Source organism: Manis pentadactyla, chromosome 15, assembly GCF_030020395.1.
Source record: "Manis pentadactyla isolate mManPen7 chromosome 15, mManPen7.hap1, whole genome shotgun sequence".
NCBI classification, from domain to species: Eukaryota; Metazoa; Chordata; class Mammalia; order Pholidota; family Manidae; genus Manis; species Manis pentadactyla.
The window spans coordinates 16,251,752-16,269,541 of record NC_080033.1 but is presented as its reverse complement, the minus strand read 5'-3'; the positions used below and the strand labels follow the sequence as shown (position 1 = coordinate 16,269,541).

Genomic DNA, 17,790 nt, shown 5'->3' with positions numbered 1-17,790 from the left:
GTAGCGGGGGAACCGAGCCGTTAAACTTTACGTTTTAAAATAATTTTGATTGGGGTAGGGGTTCCTGCTAGATAGCCTCTCTGCCACACTGACACAAATCCAGGGTTCAAGGAGGGGTTGCTGACCCGAGTCCTGCCTCAACTACCCAGGGTTTCTAAATCGGGCGAAGGAAAACTAATGAAAATTTCCGTTTCTTTGTTACACTCTACACAAACTTGATTGCCTGAGGTATTCAGCAGTCCCATTTACTGCCTCAAAGAGAATTTAAGACTAACTTTTTAAGGTCAGAACACCAATAAAACAGTGAAAATGAGTGTTTTTTCATTAAGGAGCACTGCGAGGTAACGGGGACATAAAGATCTGTTTGACAGTTCCTGCCTCTGAGACGGTTCAAACAGTGGCACTTTCTGCGTGTGGATGTGTGTAAGCACGAATGTGTGCACAGCTTCTTTCCAAAATGGCCCTTCAAGACCGCTAATCAGAATGAGTATCAGGAGATTATCAGAATGAAAATCAGGGTACTTAGTATATAACCACTCTGAATCTTTATGCTTTGGTTTACAAGTTAAACTCTCTGGGGATACTTTACACCCCAAGTTTTGGAAGCCTCTCTGTGTGTTTGTTCATGTGGTGACATGTTCTGTCCTTCACCGTCCGGCTTAAACCCCAAGCACAGGTATTAACTTCCTCCATCAGGCCAGTGTTCAGATCTCTACTTTCTCCCACTCCCTGCTGTGTATGTTTTTCTTGGATCTCCCTGAACTGATTCTGTCATCAGCTTTTCAGGTAACAGTGAAAAAATCCAGTAGGTGGATACTTTTATTGTGGAAATACAGGCAATTCTTCTGCCCTGACTTTGCTCCTGGACTGATTACCCTCTTCAGCTTTCTTGGAGCTGTCTTTTCTGGTTCTTTTGGTCTTTTCCTGTTCACGGCTCCTAGTTTTGCTGGTCCTGCCTGATGCAGCTTTTGCCGATTTGCGGTTAGACCGCTTGGACGTGTTCACAGGAACCTTGTCACGGTCCCCAGCACTGCAGATACTCACATCGTCCCCTAAGAGACCCTACGGGTCCTTTGGCTGGATTTTGGCCTTGGGAGCAGCACTAAGAGGCTCAGAGGCCTTATGTTTGGTCTTCCTGGCTTGACCAGAGGACCCCTTTTTGGTACGTGAACTTTCCTACACCTGGTTTAACTCGATGGCTCTGGTATCTTTGGCTTTGATCACCTCGGACCTTTGGACTGATCAAGGTCTTTCAAGGAACTGAAGAGCTGAGGGAGGTGACTGTCCTCCACCAGGGCAGCAATGTTAGCAAAACCGCCGCTCGGTTCAGTCTCGTTTCCCAGTGTCCCTTGGTCCTCAGGGCTCAGGCTGTTGTTTCCCAGGTCAGTGTCTTCAGAACCAGGCTGCCTCTCTTGGCCAAGGGGATGAATGCAGGCCAGGAGCTGGTGAATACCAGGGATTTGTAAAGGGAGGAGTGCATCGTCTTGGTCTTCTGTGGGGATCTGGGAGGCATCCAGAGGCTTTGAAGGCTTGGTTTTAATATCATGCAAACTGTTGTTCTCCGTTTGTTCCTCATTTCTAGCGCCGAGGGATCACTGGAACTCTGGACTGACGCTGTCACTGAAATGCCCCCAGCCTCAGGTGGTGGGTTACCCTCCAGCGTCTGGATATGTCTGCTGCTGCAGGTCTTGGGGAATTCTGGACCTTGCGGCAGACAAAATGTCTGGCTTGGAGGCTGCAAACCCAGAGAAGTCTCCGTCCCCAGCAAAGTCTCCATCACTACCAAGAAACAAAGAAGAGGTCAGTCTTTGGTAAGTGAGGTGCTGCTAGACACCACACAGCAATCATGCACTGTTCAACACGGACAAGACTTTTGTCCTAGTTCTTAAGCATCATGGGCAGCACCCTGTGCTAGGAGACAGAGGAGGCAACTGCTCTAGCTCTTACTGGTGATCACTTGATATCACTGTTGCTCAGTTTCGTTTGTACTTGGTAAGGTTTTTGTAAGTCAAATAAAAGGTAAAAGTGATTTTTAAAGTATGAAACGTTTTACAAGGCTTAGTCTTCAATCCTCTCTGCTTTCCCGAGAAGTTGAGAGCAACTCACCCCATAGACTAAAGGAGAGAATGGAGCCCTTCCTGACGAACTATATAAGCAGGGACAGATGCATAGCCTGCTTGCTTTGGACAAGATGCCAGAACACAAGGTCTTAAATCCTGGTGTCAGTTAAGGAAGTGAGAGAAAGTTAAACTGGTACTAGCACAGTAAGTGAAATAAATACCTTCCCAACATCAGGAATAGATGAGGAAAAGGGAGTTCATTGCAGTGTGGGAGTATATGGGGGGACTGATCGGCTGGGGCAGTGAAAAGCATGGTATCCCTTGGTACACTCTTGGGTTTTATGTGCCTGTGGCATAGACAGCCGTTACAGCGTCCTGCCTTCCTACCTCTATTAGGTCTGAAAATGAAGAGCACTGAGAGTGGTGGTTACTAAAGTCTCAGGACTTAAACTCCACCTATCTGTAGAGCTGCAGAGAACTTGGACCTTTCTTTTGAATGCTCACCTTATTCCTCTCCCTACTGGCTGTTCTGCACTCACCTTGAAAACGTGGCTCTGTGATGGGTTGAGCAGATGCAGAGTAGTAGATTCCAGATGTGGAGCCTGGTGGTAGGGTATCTGCGGGCTGAACTTCCTTTAGCGCCGTCACCATTCCTGGTTGAGGGGCAGAGGCCCTCCTTCCCGTATGAGACACAGAGCCATAGGGCTGCAGGCAGGGGCCATGTCCTCCAGATAGCAGAGGCCCCGGTGTGCCTTGATTGTAATAACGTATGCGGCTCCCTTGCTGGTAAAGAGGGGACAGGCTATGTCCCCGAATTGGCATGTGAGATGGTGATCCCTGAACAAGGCTGGCAGAAAGTGATGGATACAGAGGGACCATGTTACTGGCATCTGAAGCTTTATCGTATTGGGCCGCCACAGACATGGCTGTTTTCTGGTCAGTGACAGTCTCAGTGAGGTCTCCAAGGGAAGAGGACTTCTTTTCCGTGCTTCCTGTGATGTCCCACTCAAAACCACATGGGTAGGAAGCAGTTGAAGTGGAGATCTGGCTCTGGCCAGTAACTCCAGACAACAGAATTGTGCCAGAATGTTGGTAAAGGTAAGCACTACCCGTGAGTGGCTGGAAAGAGATGCCAGAGGCTGATGGCAGCAGCCACGTCGAACTGGCATTGGGAGCAGAGACCCTGGGGAAGTTGCAGACACTTCCTGTTAAGGAAGAAGCTGCATGGCTCCCCATGGGAAGAGAGAGCTGCAGAGAGCTTGGAGTTCCAAGTAAAGATGGATTTTGGAAATTTTCTGTAGGGGAAAAAAATCAGAGCGGTTGAAAATTCTCTGTTGGAGGAGGAGCATTACCTTAAGGTCGCTGCTGTCAGGAAGACTCTAATACCAACCCACTGGAGATAGCAAGAACCAGTCCGCTTCTGATGGTTCTCGGTGCTGGAGCCATCTGGTACCCTTTGGGACTCACTGCCCGTGCTCCTAGCTTGGGCAGATGTGCAGCAGACCCAGGAGAGGGGTTCCTAATGGTTCTCTAGGCTAGAAGCAACCTTCTCCCTGCCCTTCTTCCCTGTGAGCCTGCATTAGTATCTTCTCCCATGCTATGTCCTAGAATTGAAGCATTTTAGAAGTGGGAGGTCCCTCAAGAACTACTAACACTCCTGTGTTACAAGTGAGGAAACTGAGGCTTAGAGAGGTCAGATGGGCCTGTTCAAGTTCTCCCATTCTGGTAGTGTCATCACCAGGTTGCGGGACCCTAAGTATCCTGACTTCCTTGCCAAGACTCTGCCCTGAGCATTGCACTGCCAGAAACCAGGAGAAATAGGACTTTCCATATGGGCTTTTTTTTTTTTTTTGTCCATTGGAAAATAGCACAGCTGCTCCCGTTGTCATCCCCAGTGTCTCCTTTTGCTTGTGCAGTTCACATGTTCTTACCCAGTGTTCGCGTATAGCTTAGTCCAGCTGGTAAATTGAAGGGTCCATTCTTACCGACCTCAAGCCAGGTTTCTGATCCTCCATCAAAATGACTACCTGAGGGTGAGTTTCTCAAAAAGTGCTTTTTGAGAGAAAAGAGTTGCTTTTTCTCTCTGTGAGCTTCAGGTTATTCATGTATAAAGTGGTTATAATAGTAACAATAATGACAGTAATAAATCACACGTATAAAAGTGATATATTACACATGATTTATATAGAGGAAAATGTAGTAAGTTCTGGAAAGATAATGAGAAAAATTATGAAAAACATGTATCACAAAACTAAAAAGATGTATAGAAATACTACTGAAAACGGGCGTATGTATGGAGCAGGCATTAAAGCATAACTTGACTAATAAGTGGAGTTCTGTATCTTATGTGCAATACTATGAAAGTGAATATTGCCCCCTGTATGTTAGTGAGCACTGCTAGCCAAAAAAAACAGCCCCAAGTAGAAGGTGATTTTCAATGAATTCCTAGACAGTGAATTCAGACAGGGAAGATAATATCGGTAAAAAGTTGCATAGATAGCAGCAAAAGGCAATAAATGTGCCAGTACAGGTAGCTACAATTTTTGTAGACAAATATTTCAGTAAAATCTGGTACAAAGCAGAGAGCAGGATACTAAGTATAAAAGAATTCCATTATTGTGCCCTTTCATAGCCATCTGAATGTTAGCCAGCACGTAACAGATATCAGGCCTAGTATAAATATATATATTTCAATTAATATAATAACATAAGAGAAAAGAACACTTAACAGGAATCATGAGGGTTTTAATATTTATCTTGAAACCTAGATCACAGTCATCTTCAACATCCAGGAAAGTGTCATCCCCAAAGCCCAGAAAAGCGATTAAATTTATTTATTTTTAATGTAGGGTAACCCAAAGGACTCCACACAATTTTACTAGATAAATGTGGAATTAAAGATGTGGGGCTTGATTTTTCCTTCTTAGAGTAGCTAATATGTAAAAGCAGATAATGGCTGTTTATTAGTGTGTCTTCTGTATTGGGAAGAAAATAACTAAAGATGAAAAGCAGGCTTGACTTGGAACTTACTTATCACAAAAGCAGTTAGTCCTGATTCAAGTTAGGAGGTAACATTTTTTAAAAAGACTTAATTTTATTTTTAATAGGCAAAACATGTACGTAGTTTAAAAATCAGAATGACATAAAATAGTGAAAATTCTGTTTCCTCCACTCTCCTAGATAACCGCTTGAGTTAGCTTCTTGTTCATAGGAAGCATGATTTCTAGAACATTTATATTCAAAACTGTAAGGTGCCGTCTGTGGTTCAGAGAGGCAGTGGGAAAAAAAAAACAGTTGTGTGTGACTTCTGATAAGCTCCTGTTTTCTGACGTATGATATACCCTATCTGGCCTGGCTTTCCTTCTGAGTCTTCTCATGGAAGCATTTGCTTAGATCAACTATCTTCTGCCCTGCTCTGAGCAGATTTCCCTCTGTGCTTCTGCTTTAATTAAAATCTTTGATTCCTTCAACATCCCAGTCAAACTGCTCCTTTTTCTTGAAAGCTGCTCCATGCTTGCCTTCATTCTTATATTTTCTCCACCCTCTTGGTTCCTGTGGGCCTGTGCTGATGAAAACAATCTTCCAATTCCTTCCTTTTGAATAGCCCAGTACTCTCCGTCCTCCCCACCCCTACTTTCTCTTTTCACCTGGTTTAGATAGAACACTTCAAAACGTGTGGATATTACTTTTTGAACATCATTAAATTACAACATAGTAAATCTGAAACACTAGTGGAGGGAGGCCACTACAGGTGATACATCTCAGTGTATGCTGCCAGTTTTCTACACCACCTTGTTTTCTCTGTTTCTGTGGAAACACTTTCAAGATGCCTCTGATTTCGTTTTCTACATGGGTGCCCTTTAAGACTCAATATTGGAAAAGAAAGGGACCAGAGAGAACCAATGTGCCATCCTAATGTAACAGATGAGCAAAAACCAGATTTTCTTGGGAGAGTCAGTGACTTGTCCAAAGTCACACAGCTAGTAAATGTCAAAGTCAAAAGTGAAACCAGGTCTCCAGATTTCTAGTTCAACACTTTCTCCCATTATTTCATGCTATTTTAAACCTGCTACTAAATTTAGGGGCAAAAAAATCTAATGAAAAATCTCTTAAGAGTTTCTTTCCTTACCTGACATGGTCAGAGGAGAAGAGGAAACACCAACTGTAGATCCCAGAGATGAGGAGAAGATGCTAGAGGATGTCTGAGTGGCTGAAGCCAAAGAGCACGTGTGTCCAGCACGAAGATTACCGGTCACTGGTCACTTGCCGTGCTCCAAGTCTGTTTACAGACAACTCCGTGGAAACCCCAAGATTCTACAGGTGGTGATAGGTCGGTGGGAGAATGATGTCGCAAGCAGGCAGTTTAAAGGTACGAGGTAGCCAATAGGGAGGTCAGCTTCCCACCAAGAAGACAGGATTGGGTGGAGGCAGTAGTAGGTGAGCTAAAACAACACCTAAATGGCTGAGCTCTGTGAAGGGGGACTCCGACAGGACAGGTGTGACAGCCCCCATTCCCCCCAGGATCTTATGTTAGGGAAATCATCTCAACATTTCTTATAGATGTTCATTAATATAAAAAACTAATAATTACTTATAATACATTTTGTGACATATACTACCCATTTTAGATTATATGTACTGTTAATTAATATCCTTAGGAAGGAGCAGCATTTAGGTTGAACACTTACGTTTGTACTGAAATCGTTATCAGTTGATCTGCTTAATGAACTTGCCCTTTTTTAGGAGCATGAGAAGGGACTGAGAAGCTCTTTTTGTAACTTGATCCAAGAATTGGATGAATTTGTTTAGTGCACCTTGTGAGGAAAGATGTGGTCCAAGGATATTTCCATTTGGCTTCCTGTCCTTGAACCCTATCTTCCCTGGGCTGGTCGGGGCTAAGCCAGGTTGCACTTGCATCTCTCTCTCTCTTCTGCTTTCCTTATTTTCTTCCTTATAGGCATTGTTTCTGGGACAAGCCTTGATCTGGTTGGTGTTCTTCTGCTCATGGATGTTACTCTTTCTCAGTGCCTGATGCTTCACAGAAGGAACTCTGCCCATTAGATGCAAACGCCAGACAGCTAGAAGACACCACTGATTAGCAGACCTTTCCTCTTCCAGCCTTTGGTTGCAGTTCTTTTGCCCATAATTTGTTACCTCTGGCTCCTTGGGCTGCACATGCATCCTGCCATCCCACTCTTTTATACACGAGAGGCGTTGCTTTATCTTCCCTTTTCCTTCTCTCACAGTGTACCCAGTGTGGCAGAGTGGCCTCCTCCCGCTTTGCAAACAGCCACTGTAGCATCTTGGATCCCTAGGATTCTCTGCCTGCCATGCTTGGGCGCAAGACAGGCAACCTGAAGAGGAGAATAGTTAGAGAAAGAGGAGGCCCTTCCTGGAGAATAGGGAACAGGCAAGATGAACAGATACAGGAAAAGAGAGATTCGTGTGGATTTTTCCATTTCTGTGAGAAGCAAGTTGACACATTTTTGGCCTCGTGTTAACAGAAGAGACAGTTCAATATATATTGCATATAGTTTAGGTAGCCTGATAGTGCAGCAATTGCCATGAATTCTGTACACTAAAGAGAATAATCTTAAGCATATTTTCCCTCTTTGTGAGATGTTAGAGCACCCCATTGACTCACTCACTGGCAGGTGTGTACACTATGGGTGGTTTTTAAATGCTCTGGTTTTGTCTACATGGTTTCTCCTTGTCCCCCCATTTTTAAGGAACCCAACATTGTACGACATAGTGCATGTTTTCCTCTTGATGGTTGTTTGTTCTGAAGCATCGTGAACTAACCTGGCTTGATGGGTTTAGTGGAGAGATTTCAGAGGAGTCTGTGAAAGGGTCGTTTTGGTGAGTCACAGTGTGCACGCAAACGTAAGGACAGATGCCTGCAGTCAGTGTCTGGATTGCTTCTGTTTTTGCTCCCCTGTTTAGTGGAACTCACTAAGGGCTCTGTGACTGTGACGAAGTGAGCTGGGGCTGAGTTGCTAGCGATCTGTATATGTGGTGTAAGCTGGTTTGGTGGAGGAAATCTGTGGATCTATTCCTTGGTGGTACGCTTTTAGAGGTGCCTGGATTGATCTATCTGGGGACGTTTCCAGTGTGATGAGCAGGAGGTATGTGATATGAGGTGCCAAGAACGCACATGAGGATAGAGCGTAGACGGGGCCTCTTTTCCATTTATACGTCACATATTCACTTGCAGACACACATTTCACTTGTAGACTTACTTTTCCTATTAGGAGATAAGAGATTTTTCAGTGATGGGGGGTGATGCTTATCTGAGAAGAGCTTGTGAAGGGTACTGAAGTGTCGAGATAGACCTTAAGGCTAGAAATGTTTCTCATGATTTTCTCTCTAAGCTTCATATCTCAGATAGCCTTCTTCCATGATATTAGTATGTAACGTGAGGCTAATGACATATGGTAAATATCTGTAAGCCACACCAGTCTCTCTCTCCTCCGCTTCCTTGGGAATCAAGGGCATCGATAGGTAATGCAGGTTAGTTTGGTGGTGTAAGATTGGGGTAAGTGTGGTAAGACAGATTCTGGTAGCAGTAAAATGTTTACATATTAAAATATTCAGTTCCAACATTCAATTCTATTTAGGCAAATCCTTCATTAGGCCTTTCCTGGTTCCCAGCCTTTGTGACGATTTTCTTTCCATAGATCCAGCCTTTTGATGTTACCTGCAGGCTGAACATACCTTAAGCTCTACAAGAATCTTAAATGTAGGAGGAAGAACCTAAAGAGCTTTGGTCTAACACTCTGGAACTTAGCATTAAGCCCTACCCTGACCTAAAGACTTATTTTTACGGTTACGTATTGTCTTATCCCAGAGGCCCACCTCCTGTATTTGGTACTCTTCGGGATAACGGGGAGTGTCTTGCTATATAACGTAACAAGTCCATCCACCCCTGAGGCTCTTCCTTATACTCTCTCCATTGTCACTCTTTGATTTGAGGAAAGACTGGAATCCCTTAAACCCCTGGGGTTTCGTACCTGGGGGCCCTACCAGACACCAGTAGATTTTGTTAGTGTCAATTATTTGGTTGTTCAGTGCTCCAGATATCCCTCATTCCTATATTTTCCATTCCACTGCGTACCTATTAAGGTATTCTTTTACCTCATGTTGACCGGAGTCCCATCCAAAGACCCAATCTTTGTTAGTTCGCATACTTTCTGGAAACCCTGTTATGCCTCAGTCTGGATTTCCTTGTGTCAGCTGTAACTGAGTTTGCCTCTACTTCGAGCTTTGTCTTTTAGCAAACTGTAAGTGCAGGATCAATACAGTTTTTCTGGTTTCTGATAGATTTGTGTCACAGTTTGTATATTGTCATGTCTGTAGATATTTGTACCATTTGTTCTTTTTGGCTCTACAGTGCCTATTGGTTATCTTTTTCATGAATTCTAATATTTTATGATTTTATTCTAAAAGGGTATTTTTTCATGAATTCTAAAAGAATATTTAGCACCAAATTTGAATTGCCTAATGGTAACTTTGCAAACCATGCTAGGCTAATTTATGTCTCTTCCTTTTCCAAATAGCAATTTACTAACATTGACCCCTTTTAATTATTATAATTAAAATTGTAAATGCTTGTGGATTTAAACTTGGTCAGAATACAACTGTCCCAGCAAGGTTAAAGCTAGTGGTCTTTTTACCCATTGATTGATTGATTGATTGATTGATTCATTCATTCAATAACCCTGACTTCTCTGACTGTTTTCCCAGCTCTAAATGGTTGCAAAGAACAGTAACAGTGTATATAAGGTGCTTTCAGAAATTAGAAGAAAAATTCAGTATTATAATTTCCTGTAGGTCAATCTGGCATTTAGTACTCTACTCTGCCTTCAGACGTACTGTGTGTCCCGCTGTGGCAGAATTCAGAGTTTTTCTAACAAGTAGAGATCCTTATGGCTGATACTGTGTGCAGATTTCAGACTCAAGCTTCATTCTCACACTGCTCTGTTATTTCTTGATACTTTCTAAAATGTAAATACGTACTTGTCCACCTCTAGCGTGATACCTGGCACATGACAGGAACCCAAAAGAGGTTTCACTAGGAGTGGGAAGGTAGGTTGATACAGTATTTTTGGAGAGTAGTTAGGCCGTATCTCATAAAATTTTAAGTTTGCATATCCTTGATTCCAGCTATTCTACTAGGAATTTAGTTATAATTGTATACATGCGTAGGGATGTTCACATTGCAGCCTGTCTTTAAGGAGGACAGAACATTGAAAACAACTGAAAGTTAATTGTTATTGGGCAGATTATGTAAATGGTGGTACTTGTGATCAGTGGAGTACTTTGCAGCCATTAGAAAGAATAGAAAGGCTGTTTGCATAAATTGACCAGGAAAATCAGCATGTAAGATAGATTGAAGAATATATGTATCTAGTGTGGTGCTTTTATATAAAATAGAGGACATAAGTAGGTACTTATATATTTAAATACATATACAATCAATGATACAAAAAAAAAAGCCAAAAAAACACACCAGTTTACAAGCTTAGAAAGAAAAAAATACATGTACAGCAAAAGAGAGTGTAGGCCCTTGAAAACTGTCCGAAGAACCGCGCAAGGAAACGGAGGGGCGGGATGTCACTGTGCTTCCATCCGTGACCTGTGTGCTCTTCGGATTCTGAGGGTTTGCAGGCTCATCGACGTGCGCTACCCACCGCCGGCTGACGAGGGCGCTGTGGCCTCCAGAATCCCGTCGGCCGGCGCGGGGACGACAGCACCGCGAGCCGTGCCGCATGCGCAGCAGCAGGAGCCTAGGCGCTGCGGCGTGAAGTCTTCCCGTCGGAAATCCAGTTCTCGCCGAGGGCGCCGGCCCGGCGGCTCTGTCGCTCTTGGCGATGCGCGGGCACGGGCGGCATCTTGGGGCGCAGAGGAGCCAACGGCACCATGCCCGCCACCACTGGGGCCAGAGACGCGTCTTCTCCGGACGGCCCTCCCGCAAGAGGAAAAGGGTGGAGGCCACGACCCCGAAAGGTAAGCAGCCCCGGCCCGGTGCGGGCCCGTCCAGCCTGCGGCTCCTGCGCCTCGGTAGCTGCCTGAGGGTTGCCGCCGCCGCTGCCGCCGCGCGTGGCCCGCCCGCCTCTTCCCGGGAGGCTGTGACGCTTTCGCTGCTCTGCTCACAGGAGGTGACGTGGACAGGCTGGTTTTTTTGATTTCTCCCCATCCTTGTAAAAGCGAGGCGCGGGCCATGGTTCCCCGGATGAAATAGAGAGACGGACTGCTCTTGAAGATGGGCCTGTGAGTGTTGGGGACACCCCTTACTTACCAAAATGGGGTCCCCCGCATTCCTCAAGCTGTGCTATTTTTGCACAGAAAAGAGGAGTAAAAGAGCAAAGGTTGAATGAAGAAACCCACCAGTACAACCAGACTTTTCACCGAAAAATTGTGTGCTGTTCCCAGGAATCGCCAAGGGCATCCTGTTGCTTTCTAACCGTTGTCATTTGAGAAATCGGCCTCCGTATATTCAAACGATTAATTTTGAGGCTTTGCTTTTGTGTTCAGTGAACTCTTCTTCCTTGAGACCTTGCTTTCCTCCATGTCACACCTCACTAAGTCCCCTTCGTTTTATGTCCTGAGTATCCTTTGACTCTGTCCTCTCTCCTCCGTCAGAATCCTGATCCAGAACTTGCCTGCTCTATTGCTTCTTGGTCGTGATTAGTGTATATATTTATCGATCCCTGTTTCCTTCCAGTCTGTTCTTCACATAAGACATGTTTTTAATAGGCAACTTGGAAAGTTCTCCTTAATATCGCACAAAAACATTGCTTCAACAATAAAAACAAACTCTTTTCCGTGGTCTTTAAGACTCTGTGTGGTCTAGAATCCCCTCTTTGCCCAGCCCCATCTTGCGTTAACTTTTGCCCTCACTTTCTATACTTCAGGAATGCTGAACTAACCTTACTTGATTCTATATAAATCCTACCGAAGGCAGCTCAAATACTACCTTTTTACTGTCACTCCTAGCCTTATTAAGTGAAGTTCACGGCCCCTTTTTTATCAGGTTTTCTTTTAAAATACGAACTTGAAGTTCACTACTGGTTGCATTCGATGGCATCAGTTGTGTTAGGACTAAAAATAAACTGTAAAGTGGAGGAATTGGACGTAAACGGTTTCAGTCAACATGTGTGTATTAATGACACCTTAGTGTTCAGGACTGGGCTAGATTTTATTGGGGATGCAGGAGTTCTGGCCACCTGTGGTCTTAGATGTGTCTTATTTGTGGAGCCCTTTGCACTGTTCTGTTGCCTTGTCTGTTTTCAAGATGGGGAAGCAGGCAGAAGGGGAGTATAGATTGATACCAGGTGGGGTTGAATAAGTGGAGCAGCAAAGCGCAGAGTAGAGAGAAGAGAGGACCTACTTTTGGGTTCTGCTTTTCATTTTCAAGGAGACTTCATTCTATGCAGAGAGACTGGCTGACCTAAAATTTGTCTAACAAGAAAATGTATTAACAGGTGGAAAGACTGTATCCCAGTTGGACAGCACCTGCCAGGGACTCGTTTCATTGCTGTCAAAGTTCCTTTGAAAAAGGTAAGGAGTATTCTTTCAGAAATCCACATGCACCGTGTAGAACACTGGTTCTCAACCCTGTCACACCCCATTTTTCCTTTTTTGTAGCAAATACTTTGTAATGCCCCTTTAGTATCCTGAAGTTCATATAAGTACGACCTGCTTCCTTACTTAATTTCTTTTTATTTTTTTTACATTTTTAAATTAAGGTATCGTTGATATACACTCTTATTTTGAGTGTATATCAACGATACCTTAATAAAAAAATGAAAAAAGTGAAAACCAGTGTGGATACTACATTCACCCATATTATTGAGTCCCCACCCATACCCCATTGCAGTCACTGTCCATCAGTGTGGTAAGATGCCACAGAGTCACTACTTGTCTTCTCTGTGCTCCACTGTCTGCCCCTTGATCCCCTCCACACTATGTGTACTAATAATACCCCTCAATCCCCCCCTCCCTCCCTACCACCCACCATTCCCCATACCTCCCCTTTGGCAACCGCTAGTCCCTTCTGGTGGTCTGTGAGTTCTGTGCTGTTTTTGTTCCTTCGGTTGTGCTTCGTCATTATACTCTACAAATGAGGGAAATCATTTTGTATTTGTCTTTCTCTGCCTGACTTATTTCACTGAGCATAATACCCTCTAGCTCCATCCATGTTGTTGTAAATGGTAGCATTTGTTTTCTTCTTATGGTTGAATAACATTCCATCGTGTATATGTACCAAGTCTTCTTTATCCATTCATCTACTAATGTATACTTAGGTTGCTTCCATTTCTTGGCTATTGTAAGTAGGGCTGTGATAAACATAGGGGTGTATCTGTCTTTTTTTTTTTAATTTTAAATTTTGGTATCATTAATCTATAATTACATGAAGAACATTTTGTTTACTATGCTCCCCCCTTCCCCATGTCCTCCCCACATACCCCTTCACAGTCACTGTCCATCAGCGTAGTAAGATGCTGTAAAATCACTACTTGTCTTCTCTGTGTTGGAGAGCCTGCCCCGTACCCCCACAACATTATACATGCTATTTGTAATGCCCCCTTTCTTTTACCCCGCTCTTATCCCTCCCTTCCCATCCATCCTCCCCAGTCCCTTTCCCTTTCGTCACTGTTAGTCTTTTCGTAGGTTCTGTGATTCTGCTGCTGTTTTGTTCCTTCAGTTTTTCTTTGTTCTTATACTCCACATATGAGTGAAATCATTTGGTACTTGTCTTTCACTGCCTGGCTTATTTCACTGAGCATAATAACCTGTAGCTCCATCCATGTTGTTGCAAATGGTAGGATTTGTTTTCTTCTTATGGCTGAATAATATTCAATTGTGTACATGTACCACTTCTTCTTTATCCATTCATCTACTGATGGACACTTAGGTTGCTTCCATTTCTTGGCTATTGTAAATAGTGCTGCGATAAACATAGGGGTGCATGTGTCTTTTTGAAATTGGGCTTCTGCTTTCTTAAGGTAAATTCCAGGAGTGGAATTGCTCGGTTAAATGGTATTTCTTTTTAGTTTTTTGAGGAACGTCCCAACTGCTTTCTGCAATGGTTGAACTAATTTACATTCTCACCAGCACCATAAGAGGGTTTGTCTTTCTCCACTTACTCACCATTTGTTGTTGCTTGTATTTTGGATGGTGGCCATCCTAACTGGTATGTTCTGATATATCATTGTGGTTTTATTTATTTATTTTGGTTTCATTAATACATACACTTACATGAACAACATTGTGGTTACTAGATTCCCGTCATTATCAAGTCCCCCCACCTACCCCATTACAGTCACTGTCCATCAGTGTAGTAAGATGGTATAGAATCACTACTTGCCTTCTCTGTGCTATACTGCCTTCCCTGTGCACCCCCCCATACATTATGTGTGCTAATCGTGCTGCGTCTTTTTCCCCTCATCCCTCCCTTCCTACCGGTCCTCCCTAGTGCCTTTTCCTTTGGTAACTGTTAGTCCATTCTTGGATCCTGCAAGTGTGCTGTTGTTTTGTTCCTTCAGTTTTTGCTTTGGTTTTATAATCCACAGATGAATGAAACCATATGATACTTGTCTTTCTCTGCCTGGCTTATTTCACTGAGCATAATACCCTCTAGCTGTGTCCATGTTGTTGCATTGGTAGCATTTGTTTTCTTTTTATGGCTGAATAATATTCCATTGTGTATACATACCACATCTTTATCCATTCATCTACTGATGGACACTTAAGTTGCTTCCATTTCATGACTACTATAAATAGGGCTGCGATAAACATGGGGTGCATATGTCTTCTTCAAACTGGGTTCTGCATTCTTAGGATAAATTCGTAGGAGTGGAAATCCTTGGTGAAATGGTATTTCTCTTTTCATTTTTTTGAGGAACCTCCATACTGCTTTCCAGAATGGTTGAACTAATTTACCTTCCCACCAGCAGTGTAGGAGGGTTCCCCTTTCTCCACATCCTAGGCAAGATTTGTTGTCTTTTGCATGTTGGCCATCCTAACTGGTTTGAGGTGGTATCTCATTGTGGTTTTAATTTGCATTTCTCCAGTGATCATCAGTGTGGAGCATCTTTTCACATGCCTAGTGGCCATCTGAATTTCTTCTTTGGAGAAGTATGTTTTCACCTCCTGTGTCCGTTTTTTAATTGGTTTATTTGCTTTTTTTTGTTGGTGGTGCATAAGCTATTTATATAATTTGGATGTCAAACGTTTATCGGATATATCATTTATGAATATATTCTCCTGTAGTGTAGGATGCATTTTTGTTCTACTGATGATGTCCTTTGTCGTACAGAAGCTTTTTAGCTTGATGTAGCCCCATTTGTTCATTTTTTGATTTTGTTTCCCTTTCCTGTGGAGATGCATTCAGGAAGACGTTACTCAGGTTTATATTCAAGAGATTTTTGTCTATGTTTTCTTCTACGAGTTTTATGGTCTCATGACTTACATTTAGGTCTTTGATCCATTTTGAGTTTACTTTTGTGTATGCAGTTGGACAGTAATCCAGTTTCATTCTCTCGCATATAGCTGTCCAGTTTTGCCAACACCAGTTCTTGATGAGGCTGTCATTTGCCCATTGTTTGTCCATGGCCCCTTCATCTTATATTAATTGACCATACATGCTTGGGTTTATATCTGGGATCTCTAGTCTGTTCCATTGGTCTATGGGCCTGTTCTTGTGCCAGTTGCAAATTGTCTTAATTACAGTGGCTTTGTAGTAGAGCTTGAAGTTGGAGAGCGTTATCCCCCCAGCTTTATTCTTCTCTCTCAGGTTTGCTTTGTCCATTCTGGGTCTTTTGTGGTGCCATATGAATTTTAGAACTATTTGCCCTAGTTCATTGATGAATGCTTGATGTTGGTATTTTGATAGGTATGGCATTGAATCTGTAGAGTGCTTTAGGCAAGATGGCCATTTTGACAATATTAATTCTTCCTATTCATCGGCATTAGATGTATTTCCATTTATTGGTGTCTTCTTTAATTTCTCTCATGAGTGTCTTGTAGTTCTCAGGATATATAGGTCTTTCACTTCCTTGGTTTGGTTTATTCCTAGATATTCTATTCTTTTTGATGCACTTGTGAATGGAATTGTTTTCCTGATTTCTCTTTCTGCTAGCTCATCGTTAGTGTATAGGAACGCAACAGATTTCTGTGTATTAATGTTGTGTCCTGCAACTTTGCTGAATTTGTATATTAGATCTCGTCATTTTTGAGTGGACTCTTTAGGGTTTTTTATGTAGAATATCATGTCATCTGCAAAGAGTGACAGTTTAACTTCTTCTTTACCAATCTGGATGCCTATTATTTCCTTGTGTTGTTTGTTTGCCATGGCTAGGAGCTCCAGAACTATGTTGAATAAAAATGGAGAGAGTGGGCATCCTTGTCTTGTTCCCAACCTTAAAGAAAAAGGTTTCAGCTTCTCGCTGTTAAGTATGATGTTGGGTGTGGGTTTGTCATATATGGCCTTTATTTTGTTGAGGTACTTGCCCTCTGTACCCATTTTATTGAGAGTTTTTATTATTAATGGATGTTGAATTTTGTCGAATGTTTTTTCAGCTTCTCTGGAGATGATGAAGTTTTTGTCCTGTTTTGTTGATGTGGTGGATAATGATGATGGATTTTTGAGTATTATACCATCCTTGCATCCCTGGAATAAATCCTACTTGATCACAGAGGATGATCCTTTTGATGTATTTTTGAATTCAGTTTGCTAATATTTTGTGGAGGATTTTTGTTTCTATGTTCATCAGGGATATCGGTCTGCAATTTTGTTTTTTTTGTGGTGTCTTTGCCTGTTTTTGGTATTACAGTGATGCTGGCCTCATAGAACGAGTTTGTAAGTATTCCTTCCTCTTCTACTTTTTGGGTATTAGGTCTTCACTGAATGTTTGTTAAAATCCAGGAGTGAAGCCATCTGGTCGAGGAATTTTGTTCTTAGGCATTTTTTTGATTACCAATTCAATTTCGTTACTGGTAATTGATCTGTTCAGATTTTCTGTTGCTTCTTGGGTCAGTCTTGGGAGGTTGTATTTTTCTAGAAAGTTGTCCGTTTCTTCTTGGTTATCCAGTTTGTTAGCATATAATTTTTTGTAGTATTCTCTAAAAGTTCTTTGTATTTCTGTGGTTTCTGTAATGATTTTTTCCTTTCTCATTTCTGATTCTGTTTATGAGTGTACTCTTTTTCTCCTGATAACTCTGGCTTGGGGTTTGTTTATTTTGTTTATTTTCTCAAAGAACCAGCTCCTGCTTTCATTGATTCTTTCTATTGTTTTAGTCTTCTTGATTTTATTTATTTCTGCTCTAATCTTTATTATGACCCTCCTTCTACTGAGTTTGGGCCTCATTTGTTCTTCTTTTTCTAGTTTCATTAATTGTGAGTTTTATACTGTTCATATGGGATTGTTGTTCTTTCCTGTGGTAGGCCTGTATTGCAATATACTTCCCTCTTAGCACAGCCTTCACTGCATCCTGCAGATTTTGCAGTGTTGAGTTATTGTTGTCACTTGTGTCCATATATTGCTTGCTCTCTGTTTAAATTTGATCATTGATCCATTGACTATTTAGGAGCATGTTGTGAAGCCTCCATGTGTTTGTTTTCTTTGTGTAATTTATTTCTAGTTTCATACCTTTGGTCTGAGAAGCTGATTGGTACAATTTCAGTCTTTCTGAATTTACTGAGGCTCTTCTTGTGGTCTAGTATATG

At 42.5% G+C, this 17,790-nt stretch overlaps 1 protein-coding gene and 1 pseudogene across 1 annotated transcript; both read left to right on the top strand.

The window, feature by feature from the left end:
- The first annotated feature begins 10,575 nt into the window (after window positions 1-10,575).
- On the top strand, window positions 10,576-12,721 carry LOC130681141 (uncharacterized). Its single transcript, XM_057493502.1, has 2 exons — window positions 10,576-11,066; window positions 12,545-12,721. The coding sequence occupies exons 1-2, from the start codon at window positions 10,600-10,602 to the stop codon at window positions 12,705-12,707; spliced, it is 630 nt and encodes a 209-aa protein (XP_057349485.1). The 5' UTR covers window positions 10,576-10,599; the 3' UTR covers window positions 12,708-12,721.
- LOC118912557 (putative N-acetyltransferase 8B) overlaps window positions 12,073-17,790 on the top strand; it is a 48,295-nt pseudogene continuing 42,577 nt past the window's right edge.

Excerpts from the sequence above, each read along its gene's own strand:
- LOC130681141 (XM_057493502.1), top strand. The coding sequence starts at position 10,600 with ATGTACAGCAAAAGAGAGTGTAGGCCCTTGAAAACTGTCCGAAGAACC. Across the intron at positions 11,067-12,544 it reads GGAGGCCACGACCCCGAAAG|GTGGAAAGACTGTATCCCAG; the intron begins GTAAGCAGCCCC and ends ATGTATTAACAG.